The sequence below is a fragment of the Xenopus tropicalis genome, chromosome 6, assembly GCF_000004195.4.
Source record: "Xenopus tropicalis strain Nigerian chromosome 6, UCB_Xtro_10.0, whole genome shotgun sequence".
NCBI classification, from domain to species: domain Eukaryota; kingdom Metazoa; phylum Chordata; class Amphibia; order Anura; family Pipidae; genus Xenopus; species Xenopus tropicalis.
This window is the reverse complement of record NC_030682.2, coordinates 103,533,273-103,555,521: the sequence shown is the minus strand read 5'-3', so window position 1 is coordinate 103,555,521 and position 22,249 is coordinate 103,533,273. Positions and strand designations below refer to the sequence as shown.

The window sequence follows — 22,249 nt, the reverse complement described above, 5'->3', positions numbered from 1 at the left end:
ATACAGCAGGAAGCTATGAAGACCAAGCTAAAATGGCAGCTGCATCTTAAGCTTCTAGGGCTCTTTACTCAGGTATAGTAAAGCTTTCTGCAGAATAAATATAGCATTCTAGGTGGCACTAATGTGGCAAATCTATTGGCAGTAAAATGCCAAAATGACTTTCCTTCTCCTTTAAACTTATGCTGGAGAATGTTAAAAGAAAGAAAATGTATTCCTTTGCACACATTTAATATAACTGTTAGCAAACCCAGCAACCATTTGCATTAGTGCACAGTGTATGTCATAAAACTTCTTACTAAAAAGTTTTTTTTGCTGCAAAAGATTTTGCCACCATCATGTACGCTTTAATCGTGCAATTAAAATGTTCAGTGATTTAACTAATAGAGAATATTACATTGTAAAATGCAATTTGTATATTTTTTCCCTTTTATTATATTTCCCCATTGAGTATACCCCACTGCAGACATTCCTTCAGTATTTGCAGGATCAAGTCAGTTTCAGGTTATTAAACTGTAACAGACATTTCCTGCTTACAGCAGTTTCAGCTTTTTCATATAAATGATGGTACTGTTTTGCATTTTTTTTATCTGTAGCCACAAGATGAACAATTTTACTGCATGCTGGGTGTTGTCAGATGAACATTAGCAAGTCATAAGATCTGTACATACTGTACATTGGTGCACAAATGGGGTCCTCGCCAGAGCCAGGCTAGGAGAACTGGTGTCCAAGTCAATACTACCTGGCCAGACCCTCTTACCACTGGTGCCACTATCCCGTTTGAACTTCCATTGATTGGTCCACACATTCCCCCTATGTGCATGCCACTCTGGTTGCTCACTTTAAATGGCTAATCTCCTCAGTTTTAGCACTTACTTTTGAGTTCAAAATTTTCTGGAAGCAACCTCAACACAAAAACTAATAAAGCTGGGTGTTTTTATTACCACGTGCAAATGTACAATACTATGACTAGGTGGGAGTGGTGTAAAGATCTATGGAAATGATCTCTGGAAAGGTCGGAAATGGGTTTGCTGGTGATGCATTGTGATTGATATCTGGCAGTCTAAAGGTGGCCATACATGTAGCCATAACAATCTTTCGTGCGACCATTGGACCATCGTTCCCACCCTCCACTGATGTTCAGGGCTGAATCGTCAGATATGGAGGTAGAAACAATAGAACTTCTACCTCCACCTGGCGATTCAGCCCTAAACGTAGATTTTAACCTGGCCAATCGACAAGGCGACCATTATCCGCAGCCTTTTGTGATATTGGTCTCCTCTTCGAGCCACCATACACACACACCGAATATTGCACGAAACAAGGTTTCACCGCGCGCTTTGCAAGAGGTTCTCTTTAACCCTTCAACATCCTTATTTTCATATACAAATTAGAATTGGGTTCAGAATTCAGCTGAATCTTTCATGAAGGATTTGGGGTTCAGCTGAATCCTAATATTGTGGATTCAGTACATCCCTACTATAAAGTTGAGTTTAAAGAAGAACAGCGATCTGGGATGATTCAGTTTGGATTAAGGTCCATGGTGACCTCACCCCAAGAGAACACGTTTGGTGAACTGAAATGCCAAGTGCAAGCAATGCCTGATTACCCCACATCACAAAAATGTTTTGGAGGCTGAACTGAAACAAGTTTCTACATCTAGTGAAAACTGTCCCTGCAAATTAGAAACTGTTTTAACAGAAAACGGAGGACTATCCTCATATTAAAACCTGGTTGGTTGGACTGGCAGGTGTCCAAAAACTTTTGACCATATAGTTATAGTAGCCATTGTGCTATACATATGTGGGTAAGCCGTCTGGTGTTTTACTAGGCCTGCCAGTAAAATAATACATGATGCTAATATTATTAATGAGGGTGAAGGCAAGATAGGATTGTTGGTATTTTTTACAAAAGAAAAAAGTCTAGTAAGAAATTAAGGTTAAAAATAGATTCACAGGAAAAAAATTCCATCACAATAGCACATATGTGCAACTGCATCAGTAAATGCATGCTGCAACTTTGCAACTACAGGGAGAGTTTGATTGTATGGGAACTCATGATCCAGATTTGCAAGTGACATCTACAGGAACCATTGGATGGGAGTTTTACACCAAATCAGGAAGTGAATGCGACTTTGAATGCAGAAGGCCAGTATCAAAAATGCATTAAGATTATGCAAATAATGAAAAATATAAAGCATGGCCATTTTGATCCCCACTATTTTCCCCTGACTTTGCCAGGGGTAACTTTCACCCTTTTTTCAATTAAAACCATTGCAGGTAGTATACAACCTACAATTATTGATAACCTCAACAAAGGTACTAAACATGCAACAGATAAAGCAGTTATGAAGGGAGCATCAACAGAGGCAAGCAATAAGACTACTCATTACTACTCATAAAAGCAACTATGCAGAGAATAAACACTGTGTGCACACAAGCTACACCCTCAGATGTCCATGTACATCAGATCTAATTACAAACATAATCTAAAGCATGGGTTTCCCGTACTGCTTTAGCCACGTGTCTTGTTACATATCATCAGGATAGCACTTACAGTACAATTTAACAGAGGCATCAGAATTTAACAGAATAATTTTAAGTGCAATAAAACAAATGTAATTTAGATGCGGGGTAATGATAAATTTGGAAGAATACACTCCATCTTCCAATACAAGGTAATAAGAATTAACAAGAATCACAATTCAGACGTAGCATGGCAATGCCCTCTAATGCTCAAAAACCATAATGCATGTATGATGAAACACTGAGCTCGCCATATTTTAATATTGAGGCGATATTTTTTATTTATATATACATAAACACAAACACACAATATAGCACATCGCCTCAACCGGGAAAATACTGAGCAATGGTTTTTTTTGTGTAGTAACACACTGCTAGCAGTATGTTATAAAACACAGCCAAACGTTTTATACATATTATAAACAATGAGTTTGTGCCAGCATGGTTTTATGCGTAAAAGATCTTGCCAAACTCAGTTAATTTTCTTTTATGAGGAGATGGCAGTGAATGTCATCTACTTGAACTTTGCTAAAGCATTTGATACAGTACCACACAGAAAGTTATTGATTAAATTGAGGAATATTGGCCTGGAACATAGTGTTTGTACTTGGATAGAGAACTGGCTGAAGGATAGATTACAAAGAGTGGTGGTAAATGGAACATTTTCAAATTGGGCCAGTGTTGTTAGTGGAGTACCTGGAGGTGGGCACACAAAGTACTGTTTCTATGTTTGCTGATGATACAGGTATCGGACCCCTTATCCGGAAACCCGTTATCCAGAAAGCTCCGAATTACGGAATGCCCGTCTCCCATAGACTCCATTTTAATCAAATAATTCAGAATTTTAAAACTGATTTCCTTTTTCTATGTAGAAATAAAACAGAACCTTGTAATTGATTCCAACTAAGATATAATTAATCCTTATTGGATGCAAAACAATCCTATTGGGTTTATTTGATTTTTTAAGTAGACTTAAGGTATTGAGATCCAAATTACGGAAAGACCCCTTATCCGGAATACCCTTGGTCCCGAGCATTCTGGATAATGGGTCCTATACCTGTACTAAATTGTGCAAAACTATAAGTTCCATGCAGAATGCTGCCATTTTGCAGAGCGATTTGACTAAACTGGTCTAAAACTGGGCAGCAAAATGGAAAATGAGGTTCAATGTCGACAAGTCCAAAGTTATGTACTTTGGTAGAAATATTATAAATGTGAGTTATACACAGATGGTATTGTGTTGGGGGAGTCCTTAATTGAGAAGGATCTGGGGATTTTTGTAGATAACAAGTTGTTTAATTCCAGGCAGTGTAATTCAATGGCTACTAAAGCAAATAAAGTGCTGTCTTGCATAAAAAAGGGCATTGACTCAAGGGATGAAAGCATAATTTTGCCTCTTTATTGGTAAGGCCTCACCCTGAGTATGCAGTTTTGTGCTCCAGTCCTTAAATGGATTCTGTCATGATTTTTATGGTGTACTTTTTATTTCTAAATTACACTGTTTACATAGCAAATAGTTCACCATTTAAAATTTAATTCTTAAACCAACAAATATATTTTTTATAGCTGTAACATTGGTGAGTAGGCAGCAATCTCAATGCACTGTCGGAGTCTGAGCTTTCAGAAGGAGCTAGTTCTACACAGTAGAACTGCTTTCAGATAACCTATTGTTTGTCCTACTTCCACGTAACTTGAGGGGTCCCTGACTTGGCTTTCTTAAGGTCCCCATACACTATAAGATCGCCAAGCGAGCGGATCTTTACCAGATATCCCCACCTACGGGTGGGCGATATCGGGTAGCAAGTTGCTTTAAAAAAATAAATAATCCGATCGTTTGGCCCTGGGGCCAAACGATCAGATTACAGTTGCGGCCATGGGGCAGTCGGTTCGGGGACCGCATCAACGAGCCGACGCAGTCCCCGATCCGACTGGATTTTCTAACCTGGCCGATCGATAACTGGCCAATTTCAGGCCAGATATCGGTCGGCCAGGCCGCTCGTTTCTGCCCATACACGGGCCGATTAACTGCCGAATCGGTCCAAGGGACCGATATCGGCAGCTTCTATCGGCCCGTGTATGGGGGCCTTTACTATGGAATACTTTTCTGATATCTACTGGGAGGTGGAAGCCTTCAACACAAGCTGTCTGCTACATATAAAGATATGCTATCTTGGCTGCTTGGGTGATATCACTCCAACTTGCAGCTCAGCAGTAAAGTGTGACTGAAGTTTATCAGAGCAGAGGTCACATGGTTGTAGCACCCTAGAAATGAAGAATAAGGCTAGTCCCATGTGAAATTTCAAATTTAAATATAAAAATAACCTGGGGTTTTGAAAGATTTGAAATGATTTCAGTGCAGGATTCTGCTGGAGAAGCTCTATTAACTGATTTGGGGGAAAAAAAATCATGTTTTCCTATGACAGTATTCCTTTAAGATAGAGATTCATGAGCTGAAGAGAATGCAGAGATGTGCAACTAAACTGGTAAAAGGAAGATTTACTCTATGAGGTTAGATTGTCAAGAATGGTTTTTTTCTATGGGAAAAAAGGTTCTTGCAAAGGACATGATTACTCTTTACGAGTACATTAGAGGGGATTAAAAACAGATAGGGGTAGCCTTTTTTTCCCATAGAAAAGATCAACGCACCAGAGGCCACCCCTCTTGATTCTTCATGGTGAGGGCGGCGAGTATGTGGAATGCCTTACCGGGTGATACTATGATTCTATCAATGCCTTTAAGGGCTTGGATGACTTCTTGAACTAGAATATCCAAGGTTATTGTGATACTAAAATCTACAATTAGTGATTGATTTATATATGTTAGTGTTTGTATATATGTGCACTGGGATTCAATAAACGGGGTTAAACTTTATGGACTATGTTTTATTTTTTTCAACCCAAATAGATTGTAAGCTCCTTGGGGCTGGGACTTCATCCCAAATGTGTATTAGAAGCTCTAAGCTCTTCCGTGATTTATCTATTGTTACTGTATAAGTTAATATAACTATACCCTTGTTTGTGTTCACACCTTGTAAACCACAGTGTACAACTGTGGTGATAATATACACACACACATACACACATATATACAACCCAACATGTAATTCCATCAAGCACTGTAAACTGGGTAACTCATGGAGCCTACAGAGAAACATGCTTACAATACTTTGCTCCATTGCTCTATGCATAGTTCTCATGACATGTCCTGCTCTTTACTGTCAGAATTCCCTGGTGTCTCAGACTGGCCACTGTCACAAGAGGAGCCAATTGGCAATTTGAAGTATCACTATGCCACCGACTCGCAGTTGCAGGATGAAACCAGTTCTTGGGTAGTAGAACGATATGAATGTTTTTTTGCTTGCATTCTTGTTGTGAGGTCTCAAGCATGCCTTTATATTGTTTGGTTTAAGAAAGTAGCCCTTGGTCCTTGACTATAGCTATCAATTGAAAAAGAAGTAGTAATTCACAGCAGTTTTTTTTTTTTTTGCCACTGAAGGTATTGGTGATAAAAATACCTGGTATGCGATATCCCATACTACACTTGAAGTTTAATGCTCTACTTGTACTATTTGGGCCCCCTGCACTACAGCTTGATTACCATAGGCTGTGCATGTTAAATGGTCAAATACCCACACTACAAAACTTTTATAACCTTTTCCCTAAATGTTCTATTAATACATCAGTATTATATTCATTATTATCATGGAAAGCAATCTATGGCACAGGCATGACCTTTGATTTAGGTTTCAAATCAAGGTGCAAGGGGTCATGCTTAATACAATCCCATACACATTTTTATTTAAAAAAATAAAAATAAAATATTACATGGTAAGAAGATATGGTTTGTATAAATAACATATAAAAGCATAATTTTGAAATCCACACACCTCTAGTTAAATATAAAAGTTTGATTCAAGTAAATTTCCAATAATATTACTAAAAAGGTTATAGTACAGAACGATATTTACAAGCAAACATAATCCACACAGCACAAGCAGCTTCTGGATATGTGTAAACTCGTACACGAACAGCAAGCCTCATCTGGTCCCCACGACAGCTGATTATCTCATCACAAAAGGGAGACCTGTGAAATTTAGGAGGAAAAAATTAAACCATTGAGCGGTGGTCAGGACATCTGTAACTAAGGAGTGACAGCTACATTAAGCTCTGTACCCAAAAAGCTTTTCTTGGCGTTTCCCTGCTCAGTTTCAGACAACCTCGGGGTTATGTAAAAAAATGCACTGTTTGCCCTGGAGCAGTAACCCATAGTAACCAATCAGCAGGTAGCATTTACTGGTCACATGTATAAAAGCAAACATCTTATTGGTAGCGCTTTACTGCACCTGGGCAAACATTTAGTGTCTTACATTACATATCGGGATTGAGTGTCAGAAATGAAGCATGGAGTTGACTTCCTGTAGTCTACAAAACATCTGCACCCTATATTTTACCTCATTATGAAAGTGCTAGAACTGGCACTTTCAGGTAATTCTTACGTGAAAACATTTGTTTTCATATCAATGGACTATTGCCTGAAAAAACAGCAGAACTGGCCCATATTTTTCCACAGCAAAAAACATGGTGAGCAAAACACCTGAAAATCACCCCGTATGGCACAAGCCTTAAACTGTTGAAGATTTGTTTACTGTAAGATAAACAAAAGATGTGGAATTTAAGCTTCAGCTTAGTACTTACAACATGGGAACCATAGAAGGTAAGGCATCCATTATCCAGAAAGCTCTGAATTACGGGAAGGCCATCTCCCATAGACTTCATTTTAATAAAATTATTCAAATTTTGTACAGATATGGGACCTGTTATCCAGAATGTTCGGGACCTGGGGTCTTCCGGGTAAGGGATCTTTCCGTAGTTTAGATCTTCATGCTTTAAGATTACTAAAAAATTGTTTAAACATTAAATAAACCCAATAGGCTTGTTTTGCCTCCAATAAGGATTAATTATATCTTCGTTTGGATCAAGTACAAGGTACTGGTTCATAATTACAGAGAAAAAGGAAATAATTTCTAAAAAATTAGAATCATGTGTTTAAAATGGAGTCTATGGGAGATGGCCTTTCCGCAATTCTAAGATTTCTGGATTACAGGTTTCAGGATAACGGTTCCTATACCTGTACTTGATCCCAACTAAGATATAATTAGACCTTATTGGAGGCAAAACAATCCTTAATTAAAGTTTAAATAGTTTAGCAGACTTAAGGTATGGAGATCCAAAGTACGGAAAGATTCCTTATCCGGAAATACATCTTCCTAGCAGATGTATTAGAGATAATTCAAAAAAACTGACTGCAGCACAAACAAAATCTAACAAAATAATGGACTTTTACAAAAATCCTGCATGTAGAGAAACAGGATTTCTGTTAGACAGTTACTTGAAACGAGTGAGCTCTAATATATCTTCTGGGCAGAGAATGCAACACCCCCCAAAGTATGTATTAGACCTAACTGCCAATTAAAATCTGACTCCGACTCATGCATAAAGAGAGACAGATGCTGAGAGGGAAACACAAAATAGTACTTGATTATTTCAGAAATGATACACAATTTAATTAATTATATTCTGAAAATATCTGAAAAATGGGAGGGGGTTGATATCACTCCAACTTGCAGCTCAGCAGTAAAGTGTGACTGAAGTTTATCAGAGCACAGGTCACATGGTTGTAGCACCCTAGGAAATGAAGAATATGGCTAGTCCCATGTGAAATTTCAAATTTAAAGGAAAAAGAAAGGTAAAGTCACTTGGGGGTGCCAAAATGTTAGGCACCCCCAAGTGACTTTAACCGCCTACCTTTTACCCCGGGCTGGTGCCGCTGTCAGGAGAAAATAGCACCAGCCCGGGGTAGCTGCCGGCGCTTCCTCCTTCCGGCTTCGCTGCGCGCGCATGCGCAGTAGAGTGAAAAGCCGAACTTAAACATTTAAGTCGGCTTTTTCGCTCTACTGTGCATGCCTGGCCACCGGCAGTTTAGGAAGTGGAAGGCGGAAGGAGGAAGCGCTGCGCTCCAGGTGCCCCGGGCTGGTGCTATTTTCTCCTAACAGGGGCACCAGCCCGGGGTACAAGGTAAGCGGTTAAAGTCACTTGGGGGTGCTTAACATTTTGGCACCCCCAAGTGACTTTGCCTTTCCTTCCCCTTTAAATATAAAATAACCTGGGGTTTTGAAAGACTGATTTCAGTGCAGGATTCTGCTGGAGAAGCTCTATTAACTGATGTGTTTTGGAAAAAAAAAAAAAAAAATCATGGTTTTCCTATGACAGTATTCCTTTAAGACAGATTCATGGGCTGAAGAGGACACAGCTGGAGGGGAAGCCGGAGGAAGCAGGACGACGCTGGGGGGAGCAGGCCATAGTATGAAGACACTGGGGGAGCACCAGCAATGTTTTAGGGGTCCCTGGGCTGGCTAGCAATGTTTTAGGGGGTCCCTGCCCTGGCACCAATGCAAAACATAACCCCTGGCTACCAATGTTTTAGGGGGCCCCTGGCTACCAATGTGTGTGTCCTTTGTACTGATGGGAGGGGTCACTGGGGGGGGGGCAGGGAGTGGGAGCCCAGAAAAATTTTGTTGTAAGGGGCCCCATGATTTATGATGGCAGCCCTGCTTGAAAGGGATGAAAATACCAATTTTATAGGTAGGTGTATAGAATATGACTAGTAGAGCCGCAACAGATAAAAAAAAAAAAGGAAATATCACTGCTTACCGTAGGCATGTAGCGAAAGCTCGTCTTGCATTTCTGTGTACAAAGTGGATAGGGAATCCTTTGAATGTATGGCCATCTGGAACTGCTCTTCTTATGCAATCCTGAAATTCCTCATTGCCAGCCGATATTCCTGTTGTACGTTCAATCTCATATGAAGCTAATGCAGGAGACAGGAGGTAGGAAAGCTGGTCATCCCAAACAGTCGTAAGACCAAGATCCTGCATTTAGGGACAATTATACAGGAGTGAACATTTCTTACCTTGCACTGAACTGAATACATATATAGCAGCCAAGAAACTTAGCTCACAACACAATTTCAAAGTAAAGGCAAACATACACACAAGCCGTGAATGCTTTCAGTGAAGGTTAGGCATTCATGACTGTCTACTTGGCTTTTATGAGCTGTCTGATCTATTGATATGATTTTCATTATTCCCAACATAATTAATCCCGGCTTACAGTTTTTTTAATTGAACGATAACAGGTTTCTTTAGAAGCAAAATAAAGAAGCTATACAATAATGTAGAACAATAAAAGTGCATCTTTTTTTCTGCATTTTACAAATATACAGGTATTGGATCCCTTATCCGGAAACCCATTATCCAGAAAGTTCTGAATTACGGAAAGGCCATCTCCCATAGACTTCATTATAAGTAAATAATTATAATTTACCTTTTTCTCTGTAATAATAAAACAGTACCTTGTACTTGATCCCAACTAAGATATAATTATTCCTTACTGGAGGCAAAACAAGCCTATTGGGTTTATTAATTATTTAAATGATTTTTAGCAGACTTAAATTGTGGAGATCCAAATTACGGAAAGATCCCTTATCCGGAAAACCCCAGGTCCCGAGCATTCTGAAACAACAGGTCGCATACCTGTATCATCTTAAAGGAGAACTAAAGCCTAACTAAAGACGTAAGCTAGAAATGTTGTAAATTAGGTTTTGTGCTCCTGTACCAGCCCAGGCCAACCACAGTCCTTTAACAAAGCAATAAAGTTTTGTATATTTGGGTTCATCTTTATATTACAGTATACCCAACAAACTGGCCAGATGTATAATACAGCCTTACTCTGTGATACATAGTTGTGCAGAAACCAACCTTTCTGTGCTCCAACACAAGCACTCTGAGCTGCAGCTCAATTTCATTGCTTTCTGTGGCAGCATCAAGCAAAGAGCCGCAGAGTGGGGGAAATGGAGGAAGTGAAGCAATCGATCCTGGAGAGCAGACAGATTTAATAGCTTCCTCACTCATGGGTTTCCACCTGGATTCATCATGCAGGTCAAAAACACAGACTTCAACAGCATCTAAAGGCTGGCTATTGGCTAAAAAACGCTTGTGATTGAAGACGCATCCGATAGTTTTATATGGATAGAGTGGTTTAGGCTGTTCAACCATGGGAGGGTCATCTGGATTAATTGGCTTATGCACATATCTGTAAGATTAAAAATGCAAGCATAGTTAAGATCCTACAAAATAAAATACAATTACATAATATACAACATTTCTTAAGGCAGGTAGCACCAAGAGGCGCCAAGTGTAACTATGCTGTGCTTTTTGAAGCAAGTGCTGTTAACGAGATTTTTTGTGCAACTGGCTGTGGAGAAATTTTCAGGAACACAACAGTGATGCAGTAACTAAATGACCCCTATTATCGGACAGACCTTTTCTAACAACAGTGCCAGGATGCTTTAGGCTTATTTAGCCATGGGAACTGAAAGGACAGAAATACGTAGATGAGGCAAAGCAAACTAAAGTTAATCAAACATTTCCAATACAAAATAACAGCACTACAGGTATGGGATCCCTTATTCAAAAACACTTTATCCATTAAGTTCCGAATTACGGAAAGGCCATCTCCTATAGACTCAATTATAAGCAAATAATTCTAATTTTTAAAAATTATTTCCATTTTCTCTATAATTATAAAGCAGTACAGAGTACTTATTCCTAGCTAAGATATAATTAATCCTTCTTGGAGGCAAAACAAACCTAATGGGTTTATTCAATATTTAAATGATTTTTAGCAGACTTAAGTTATGGAGATCCAAATTACGGAAAGACCCCTTATCTGGAAAACCCCTGGTCCCGAGCATTCTGTATATCAGGTCCCATACCTGTACGGATATTATAACAGGATCCCTTTTACATACATTTTTTACCCGTCATTACAGTAGTACAGGCAAAGAAAAATTTCAAATACCCAACAAATGCATAATCTACAAATATCTCCGATACTTTTATTTTTGCTGAAATTCAAAATTTTTTGTTAATGTGCCATTGTTTTGTGTTATTTAAAAAAAAAAAAAAAGGAAATATGTTGTCTGCGTGAGCATTTTTCAGGAAGTACTGTACATGCTACCCTTGCACACAATTCAGAGGGATTTGGGGGTGTTCTTTTAGGCAAATTTATCGCAGGTCACTTGTATTACAGATTAGTCACAATAATGCAAGCTAGAACACTATCTATTCTTCAGCTTTAGCATACCTGAGTACATACCACATTTGAAAAATGTTAAGAGGGACAAAACGAAATGGCGCACAGTGTGGCAACATTTTTTTTGACAACACCCCCTAAATACCACTCCCATTTTACAAAATTTGTCAGGTTAAAGTTTCAACACATTTCAGGGGGTTTTGTTTTGCGTGTTATTAGTTTTGCTAATGAAGGTGAAATTGCGCTTTAAATGGCAAGTCTTAGTAATTATGTATCTAAGTGCAGCTTGTTAATTTTTCTGGGCTCTCTGTCAAAAGCTAGTTTTTTAATTAAGTTTGAGAAACATTGTATCTTTTTTTAGTATTCAGTGCAGAAAATCAAAGGGAAGCGAGGGACTTTTCAGTAAGAATCCAGGACTGCAGACTGAGCTGTTAAAATCAGGACTGTCCAGTGAAAATCAGGACAGTCGGGGAGGTATGCGAGTAAACAGCCCTAGAAGTTCCCTCCGTTTTTTTAAGATAGCAGCTGCCATTTTAGCTTGGTCTTCGCAGCTTCCCTGCTGAAGCTCTAGCTGCTGGTAACTCAGATCACACATTCTAATGGGAGGGGAGTGAAATCTTATGGGGGGGGGGGGTGCAGGAGAAGGGAGAGAGGAGAGAGCTGTGCAGACTCAGGCCTGGGAATGAAGGATTTTTCTGAGAGAGGAAGTCTGATACCGAAGAACATGTTTACACAAAGGAAGTGTAGCTTTTCTGCGATGTATTTACATAGACCTTTCCGATAAAGCTTACGTTGTTTTTACCTTTCCTTCTCCTAGAAGCATCTTCGTTTTTAAACAGTGCTATAGATTTTTAATTAGACTGAGTTGGATTGAGATTTTTACCATCACTTTTACTCCAGTTACAGCTACTAAATTCTATAGTTCCTGTTGGCAAACCTACATCTTCTTTGTCCAGAAACATGTGCACGAACATTTCTCGAAACATAGCTTTCTGTTTACTGTACCAACAGTGTCCACTAGAGCCTGGATACTGTTTTTTACCCCTTTTCCACTTTAGGCATTTGTATTGCTTTACCTTAAATTTCTTTGGAATGCTCTTTAATCTTAATTTTAGAGCAGTCCTTCATATGCACAAAAAAAATTATCTAAAAAATGATTTCTTAAATGTAGCAGTTATTTTAACAATTCACTAAAAAGACAAATCTGAACCAATTCTGTTAACAATTCTGTTAATTGCTATACAAAATGATAGTATGAAAATGATTTTTGTTATCCAAAATGACAGAGAATACAATTACAGCATAGATTTATAGTAAGTAAAATGAATGAAAGCAAAAATCAACTCTAAATACTTTTGCAAGGCAACATAAATGTACTGTATCTACTGAGCTAATACTGGTGGAACTGTCATCATCACACAGTGTTTTGCATGATAAGCCGGTGCACAATTTTCCAGACAAACCTGTGCCCAGTCAAGCTCTCCCAAAATGTAATGGCACCATCAGTTCCACAAGTCATCACCCATGTATGTGCCTGTCCTCTTCCTTTGGTACCCACACACACATAGGCATCTAATCCAAAGCCAAGAAGAAGACTGCAAAGAAGATTGCAATGGTCCTCACAGTCCCCCTAGGAGGAAAAGGCAACAAAATATTGTTTAAACAGATAATAATACACTGCTGTTATAAATAAATCATGTTATTTCTATCCTGTCAAAGCAGAACAGTCATATCACATATCAAATTTACAATGTAAAATGTAGTTGTGGTTATGGTTGTGTTCAAAGTCACTCTTTCCGTTTCGATTTAGTTATCCCACCTGCTTTTACAAATTCTGCACATGTAAATCTATAGACACAAATGAACCCTGAAGCGACTGTCACATCCAAAAGGTTCCCAAAGAGGCCTGCACTTGCTCTTAACGGATCAGAAGCACATTTTATCAAAGCACAGGCACCCTCATATCAACACATCAGCTGCAATTGGGCACATCATCCACTCGCAAACCCAATTATGCTGGAATTATGAGGAAAAATGCTGAATTGTGGGTAAAACAATAGCTATTGTGTCCAAAATCACACTTAGGGGCACATTTACTAAGACGCGAATTCGAATCCGAATTGGAAAAATACGTTTGGAAAATGAACATTTTGCGATTTTTTCGTATTTTTTGCGATTTTTTTTGGCGCCTTTACTACTTTTTCGGAAATTGTCGCGACTTTTTCGTTACCAATACGATTTGCGCGAAAAAACGCAAGTTTTTCGTAGCCATTACGATGCACTCGTATCTTGTCGCGACTTTTTCGTATTGAGCTCTCGTAAGCGGCGGGCAAAACTTTCAGACTTAGCATGATTTTGGAAGCCTCCCATAGGACTCAATGGCACCCTGCAGCTCCAACCTGGCCCAAGTAAAGTCACCATACTGAAGCTTGAATGAATCCGAATCTTTCGTACTCGGCACGAAGGCTACGAAAAAGTCGTGACAAAATACGAGCGCATCTTAACGCCTACGAAAAACTTGCGTTTTTTCGCGCAAATCGTATCAGTAACGAAAAAGTCGCGACAATTTTCCGAAAAAATCACCAAATACCTATCATTACGAAAAAAAACGCAATCGGACGCATTCGGCCGGTTCGTGAGTAAGTAAATGGGCCCCTTAGTATGCTGCACTTGCAGTAAGTAAAATGACCCCTCAGGAGTATTGTCATTATTGGCCCAAAAAAGTGCATTATACCACCAGAGCAAGTGGAGGCATGCTGTTTACAAAGAGCACAATTTATGGAGCCTCATGGCAGTGTGGAATGTTGATAAAGAGATAGCAGGTGGTGTGTGTCTAGTAAGTGATGTGTTGCAGAGGGGAACCAATTGCAAATTCTTTATCAAATTCATTATCCTGAGTGTGATGAAGCTTAATCTTTATACAATTGACAAGTAGCTGCTCACTCACTTGTTTGTATTTGTAGCACACACTGCAATGCTTGTATTCTGTGTTTTTTTTTTTTACATGAGCCAAGTTTCTACATCTTTCCTCTGCTAAGTACACACACAGTTTTGCATTATTCAGGCAAAAGCAGAGTTACTTTAAACAGCATATGGTTAACTATGAAATCAAAACTATTTAATCTCATACCTTATTTCTGCAAAGGAATGCTAAAAGGGTGCACCACTGTTCCTGTTTGCCACCCCCACCAACAGTTGGGGCTCTTTCATACCCCAGGACATTAACAAAGCGTGCTGCTTGTCGAGGGGTATCCAGTAAACGACCTGCTCTCAGGGGACGAATGTATGAACACACTGGCCTATTTACCCAGTTTTCATCCTAAAAAACCAAAAGGGCAAAATTACAAATATATAGTAATTTAGAAGTAATTTACTACCCTTCACTAAGGAAAGCATCGGCACCATTTACTGAAATAGTAGGGGTGCATGCAATCCTTTGTTCTATAAAATAAACACGTATATTTCCTTTCAAATTGTTTTTTACTGCTCAAATTGTTTAGTTTTAGCTTTTCATGTGTCTATAGTTTCAGATCTTGAATTCTGGACCATAAATGGACAATAATGATACTGTATTGTTTTGTCTGCTATAAAACAATATTATACTGTTACAAATCACATGGACAGTTATTAACACTGCATTTAATTAAAAGTTCACTATAAACCTGTGCAAAAATCTTTACAAGCCTGGAGTTATGTGAAGGGCGAATTTGCAAATATTCTCTCCACCATTGCTTGGCATACACCAGAAAGAGCCTTTCCTTCTCAGCTGTCTTTTGCCGTTCCAAGGTAAACTGTGAACAGATGGTTTTTAAAGAAGTTGGGACCACTTGAAATGAATATTATAGTATTAAGAAAAGCATATCATATCACACTTCCCCTCCTAAATTAGTTTTTGAGGCTAATTTACTAGTGCAGTTTCCCATAGCAGCCGATGAGATCTTTGCATTCATTTTCTAACAAGCAGTAGTTAAATAAAAACATATGCCTAATTAGTAGCTATCATTAACTGCACTGGTGTATTAATGAGAAACCAAATTATATATAAGTACATTAGTAGTACAACTAGCTTTGCATACCTGAGTGTTAATGACTTCCTGGGAAAGTGTTTTGTTTAGTAGTGGATACAGTTCTAGTTTTACATTGAGGATGCCAACAGACACTTTGCATTCAGCACCTTTAAAACATAAGAGATGTTGCCATTAGAACATTTCCATAAATTTTGAATGTATAGGTAAATATAATACATTCTTGATGCTTGAGTTCTAGCTTTGTATTAATCTCTTAGCTAGAGTTATTAAAGGATCAAAGACCAGTTAATACATTCTTCCTTAGGCTGAAGGAACATGGAGTGTTTGCTACACTGCTCTCAGGCTGCATATTCTTGTAGGCTGAGAGAAGTGCATCTCATCCCTTAAGCACCTCAGTAAAAGTACGTTGACAAGTACAGCTTCTGGCTCTGCTCAATTACACGAAGCACAGCAGAGTGGGAGATTGGCCCAAAAATGCTTGCTTTTGTGTTTTGAGGCGAGCAGAGGCGGAAGCTGTACTTCTCAATGCAGTTTTACTGAAGTTCGTAAAGATCTGCTTCTCAGCCTGCAAAAAAAAACGTAGGCTGAGAGTAGTAGAGCATCAAGGCCTAGGCTGATGCCATACACGGCATAAAAATGCAGGCAGAGAATCAGCCCCATGTGGCATCAGCCTTAGGAACAGCTTGGATTCAACATGGACACAATTTATTTCTCACCTACTCCAAGGAGCTCCACAACAAGACTCGTTGCTCCCTTTTCTGTTCCCAGAACTGAGCGCCACTCTAAAAAGTGGGATGAAACTAGTGAGGTTTCACCAGATGTATCTGTCTTTAATAGCACCAGCTGCACAGGGTCACAGATTGATAACATGGTGGTGGCATCAGCCATCCTGCTTCCATCACCTAAAAATGGAAAGAAAAAAGAGCTCTGTCACCAAGTGCCGGTTTCTCAAAATGCTACACACATCACAGTCTAAATCCCCAGTCATATCTAATAATCTACAGATAATACAAATGATACAATATATATTTTCTTAATCCACATATAATTATTTCTGCTAGTTTGCTCAAGACCATTGTATTAGATTTCATAAAAACCAGCATCTTCTGAGCTCAATTTGTTTCGGTTTTAGAAAAATTCACTCCTGTTACTTTTTCTTTCCTTCAAATAATCCCAAACCAGTTATAAATCACCATGGTTTAGCTGTCTCTATCAGGAACTGGGATTAAAAAACATGTCAAAAACAAAAAACATTCACAGCATTTTGGAGATAAAAATATTCCAAGCATGCAGTGTTACCTAAGCTGTCTTTGTGCACTTCTAGCAAGAAACCATCCTGGAAGTCCGGTTCACAAGCACAGGGTACAGGCTTTGAGCGAAATCTTTGGTTTCTAAAGTGTAGGCAGAGAGTAAAGGTAGAGCAGGCTTGACCTGGAAGGGGATCAGATTCTTGCAGGTGCTCGAGAAAAGCTTTTCCACTTAAAACCTGAAGATGAAGGTATCTACGTGTAGGGTCAACATTAGCTGGAAAAAATACAAAATATTTTTGGCCTTACTGTAGTCTATTTTAATTGTAACATCAGTATGAGAAAGAAGAAAGGCTTAAGTGAGTAAAACTTTTATACACTGTATGAAGATTTGTACAGTTATGGAACCGGTTATCCAGAATGCTCAGGACCTGGACTTTTCTTCATAAAGTGTCTTTCTGTAATTTGGATTTCCATATCTTAAATCTGCTAAAAACATTTAAACATTAAATAAATCCAATTGGATTAATTATACCCAAGTTAGGATCAAGTACAATATTAATTTTATAATTTAATAATAATTTAAAAAAAAAAATTTTTAGAAAGGACTTTATGGGAGATGGCCTTCACTTTATTCTGAGCTTTCTGGATAACTGGTTTCTGGATAAGGGATCCCATAACCCAATAACTTGGTTACACATTACACTGGTCTCTCTGCCTACTGAGTAATCCACCAATATATTTTGTTTTTGAAGCAAAACATTGTATTTTTTAATTAAATTAATTTTTAAAAAATGTTTATGTTATACTCAAGGGGTCATTCTAAAGAATTAAAAAATACCTATTAAAATATAAATTAAATATGCATGACATTGTCTATATTCTTTCTAACAATGATGCATTTTTTGGCATGACAACAAAAGAGCGAGCAGGTACGAAACTTTAAAGGGATACTGTCATGGTTTTTATGGTATACTTTTTATTTCTAAATTACACTGTTTACATAGCAGATAATTCACTCTACTATTGAAAACTTGATTCTGGAACCAACAAATGTATTTTTTTTTTAGTTGTAATATTGGTGTGTAGGCAGCCATTTTAGTGCATTGTGCCTCAGTCTGAGCTTTCAGAAAGCTCTACACATAAGAACTGCTTTCAGCTAACCTATTGTTTCTACTACTTCTAAAACCTATTGTTTTACTACCATGCAACTGGAGGAGTCCCAAGCCAGACTTGGATTTCTTACTATTGAGTGCTATTCTAATATCTACTGGGAGCTGATATTTTGCTGCCTTCCTATTGTTCTGCTGATCGGCTGCTGGGAGGGGGGTGATACCACTCCAACATGCAGCTCAGCAGTAAAGTGCGATGAAGTTTATCAGAGCACATGTCACATGGCTGTGGCACCCTGGGAAATGAAGAATATGGCTAGCCCCATGTGAAATTTCAAAATTAAATATGAAAAAATCTGTGTTTATGAAAAATGGATTTCAGTGCAGGATTCTGCTGGAGAAGCTCTATTAACTGATGTGTTTTGAAAAAAAAAAACTTCCTTTAAATAGTTGTCATCATCCCATAATACCAGTGTTGTGCAGCTTGATTTGAAAGTCAAGATCAAACAATGTATGTATATTTTAAATATAAGCTCTTTTACCTAGTATCAGGGCACAGGACTGCAGTGCAATTTATCATAGACAGCAAACTTATGGCTCATAATTTACAATCATTTAATAGCTGTTGGCCATGGAAAGCAGCACAGTATATCCAGACACTAGAAAAACTTTTATTTAACATTCACAGTTATTTGCATTTCGGAAAGCCTGCATTCACAACATTTAAATCTGTTAAGCTTTCTCTTTCCCTTTAATGCTCTAGCCCCAATATGCAATAAAAGTCTGCCCAGGAGCAGTAACCCATAGCAACAAATAACGTGTTGGCTTTTAAACAGGTGACCAGTAAATGCTACCTGCTGATTGGTTGCTATGGGTTACTGCTCCTGGGCAAACTTAGAAACTTTTATTACATAACCCCATAAAAGTTTCTGTTTATTAGACAACTTGGCTGATATTAAACAACTGCCATGTATTGAATGGTCAGATATTGACTGATTTGACTAATTGCATAGACCACTGTACCTTGTTGCAAGCTTTGGTCAGCAAATTAGTTAAATAAACAAATCAGAAAAAAATGACAGGAAGCTGCTGCCCCACTCTTCTGGATCTACAGCTACCACATGAGTCAAGCCGGGGTATTTTCAGAGACACCGAGAACTGCAATATGCAGCCTGTACCTGTACAAAACCTGTATACTATAAATACGACTAGCTTACTTTTTTTTAGTGTTCTTGGTTCTTTGTCAATAAAATGTGTGGCTGGCTTTGGTGTAGATGTTAATTCCCTGGTATCCCTGTCCTAAATTAAATAAAACAAATATTACATTAGGAAGTGCATTTCATGAATCTAATAAAAGCACACATTTTTTAACACCCTCCCTAACTCACCTCCATAAAATGAAGTTCCTTCATGACTTCATCAACAATACCTCGCTGCCTTAAGGCTTTCATCAGATCTTCCTCCGATAACTGCTGGCTTTCTGTCCTAAATTCTTCTCTTAACGATTCTGCCAAGACTTCTCGTATTTTGCCGTGCACATCCATCTACAACCACCAAAATGATCAATGATCTTAATTATGTTGTATGCTGTATCGGCACTGTTTTTTTTATTTCCCATTACACTAAAGTTTTATCAAGATATTCACCAGCTTTTAGGATACATATATTTGTATTTTTTTTAAAGGCAAAATATGATACATGCTGGCCTATACTGTTTAAGACTCAGAATTAATGTTTAATATGTTCTTCAATCACAACATATGTAAATAACCAGTAGATGTAGTAAAACTAATGTTTTCAGTTTCAGCAATATAGTGTGTCAGATCCTTTCAAACTAGTCCTTACACATACTTTCACATACAGAGAGACAGAGAGCTGTGATACCAAAACCAAAAAAAAAAAAAAAAAAAAACATTGTCACTGGCTGGAGCATGCTCTCTGCATTGCCGTGTATATTTGTATATACATAGTGTAACCCTGAACTGTCTAATAATTTTAATTCTCTGCTGTGTACTTAGCTTTGCTGGTGATCAAGAGATCTTCTAAGAACAACAAGATACTTCTAGTCAAGTACAGAATTTGTCACTTCTAAGATGGCCAAAAATTAGCATGTATCCTTAAGAAGAACCCCAATTTTATGTCCACTAATTTTGTTTTCCTGGAATTTAAACCATTTTTATTTTTTGGAAAATAAAAAATCTGGGTTGTACTGTATATGCAACACTCATTGGGGGGCACATTTCAAGAAGACTTGTGCAACCTTGATGGTCATTTTAGCACTAAATGTGGCTTTTAAAGGGAAAATATACCTTCTTTTTTGTAATGGTCCACTTCAGTTGTGATTATGTAGAAAAGATGCATAAACATTTTCTAAAATTCCATAAATATAAAATGTATTTTTTTTCACATAGAAATACCAGATTCCACAGACTGAAATGCAAACACTGTGACAGGGACCACAGGTTCACAGTCTACTGAAACTACTCACTCACCATGTTCCATTGTGATGCAATAGATTATGGGACTTGATGTTCCCCTGCTTTCCATAGTGGGTGATGCACAGTTCTATGGAAAGCAGAAAGACTTCAAGTCCCAGACTCCATAAATCACAATGGAACAAGGTGAGGAAAGGGTTGCATTACACCGTCACCACAAAGGAGGTTGGTTTGCAATTGGTCACCGTTTTAACAGACAATCATAGTTTCCTGTGAAATTATGTATGTCTGTGTAAAGGTGGCCACACACATGGCGATCTGCGATCTTTTGTGCGAAAGATCGTCAGACCCGCCACTAACCTTCAGGGCTGAAACGGCAGATAAGGAGGTAGAAACAATAGGATTTCTACCTCCTTCTGCCGATTCAGCCCTGACGGCAGATTTTGCTCAGGCGCCTTCTATGGTGCCCGTAAAAAAGAAAATAGAAGTTTAGATAACAAGTCTCTAAAGGCCGCTCAATGACATGTTCCTTAGCTTTTCTTTGCAGTGAAAATCAAAACCAAATAGGTTTTATTTAATGTGGCTAAGCACAAAAGAAACAGCTAGTTTAGTAGCACCATTAGAATAAAGGAGTAAAAGTTGGGTCTTATCCAAGTTGCCACTGTGTCATAATGGCCTTTAGGCTAGAGGGACATGGCCATTCCTTATACAACTTTCAATTTGGATCTCAATGTAAGAGGGGGAAGAAGACTGCGCTCCTACAAAATTAAACACATGAGTGACCGTGATGGGGCTCAAAAGGCCTGACCTGTTTGGGGCTACAAACCCTTAATTATAGGCTTCCAACTCGGATTGCTTTTGCAGGCAAAGCGTTAAAAGGGTACTCTGGACTTATCACTTAAAACGTTAGTGGCTGGTGTAAATTAGAGGGTTGCCTTTAATCTAAGTAGCAATCATAGCCACAACAGGTGTACATACTGTCAATAAACCATCGGTGCAAAGCTCAATATGCTTGGCTTCTGAGTTTCCACAAAAAGTAAGTAAAGCCTGTAGCATGAGTAACAGTGAAGAGAAGACATTGGCAGACTAGCAGTGTAAATACACCACTGAAACAAAGCAGCAATCTTTATAGGAGTTTGTCTTACTGACTGGGGGCAAAGGACTGCAATAGTACAACTATGTATAACTGCCTCTCATATTAAAAAAGAAAAATGTGATCCCCTACAGGAATCACAGCTTTATACAAATGTCAACCATTCCATAACTACAACTCCCTTAATATTCTGACAACTTCGCTGACCTCCGCGTCTATTAGAACCTGGTATGGTTTCTTACACGGGTCAGCTGTTCGTGGATGATTTGTTTGAGTTCGGTGGCTTTCTCCGGAGGCAGTGCCATGCTGGCTGTGTGAGGACTAAACTACAGAATGATGTATTCACCAAGGGGAGACACCGTCCCACATACAGTCCGTACGTCCGCGTGTCACATTCCTTTCTTTCTCTACTTCCAAGCTCTTCAGGCACAAGGGAACAGACTCTGCCTCAGGTTCTGCTCTACCCGCTCCTTTCCATCTGTATCACGATACGCTACGTACTCACTCTCATACCTCCCTCAAGCAGTCACCCAATAACAACCTAATTACTGTTGCCATCTATTTCCCCGCCCTCAAGGTGGCGGGATACACCGCGGGAAGCCTTCTTTAGCGCTGTCTTTGTTATCAGGCATCGGAGCAGTCAGCCAAAGTACAAAAGCG

The 22,249-nt window shown here is 38.6% G+C and overlaps 1 protein-coding gene across 3 annotated transcripts; it reads right to left on the bottom strand.

The window, feature by feature from the left end:
• Positions 1-6,287: 6,287 nt before the first annotated feature.
• On the bottom strand, positions 6,288-22,194 carry cep76 (centrosomal protein 76kDa). 3 transcript variants are annotated; one of them, XR_001170963.3, is made up of 12 exons: positions 21,832-22,193; positions 19,450-19,605; positions 19,279-19,360; positions 17,002-17,226; positions 16,419-16,604; positions 15,751-15,848; positions 15,337-15,465; positions 14,805-14,993; positions 13,138-13,304; positions 10,339-10,672; positions 9,233-9,389; positions 6,288-6,605 (listed from the first exon to the last, which is right to left on the bottom strand). XR_001170963.3 is itself a non-coding variant. In XM_012964737.3 (12 exons), exons 2-12 carry the CDS (start codon positions 19,603-19,605, stop codon positions 6,467-6,469), a joined length of 1,923 nt encoding a protein of 640 aa, XP_012820191.2. In that variant the 5' UTR covers positions 21,797-22,194; the 3' UTR covers positions 6,288-6,466.
• Positions 22,195-22,249: the final 55 nt, after the last annotated feature.

What these genes read in the sequence shown, in the direction of transcription:
- cep76 (XM_012964737.3), bottom strand. Translation starts at nt 19,605, where the DNA reads ATGGATGTGCACGGCAAAATACGAGAAGTCTTGGCAGAATCGTTAAGA. An exon ending in AGGAACTTCATTTTATGGAG is followed by an intron (nt 19,361 to 19,449) that starts GTGAGTTAGGGA and finishes TATTTAATTTAG; the next exon opens with GACAGGGATACCAGGGAATT. An exon ending in GCTTTCGCTACATGCCTACG is followed by an intron (nt 6,606 to 9,232) that starts GTAAGCAGTGAT and finishes TAAATTTCACAG; the next exon opens with GTCTCCCTTTTGTGATGAGA.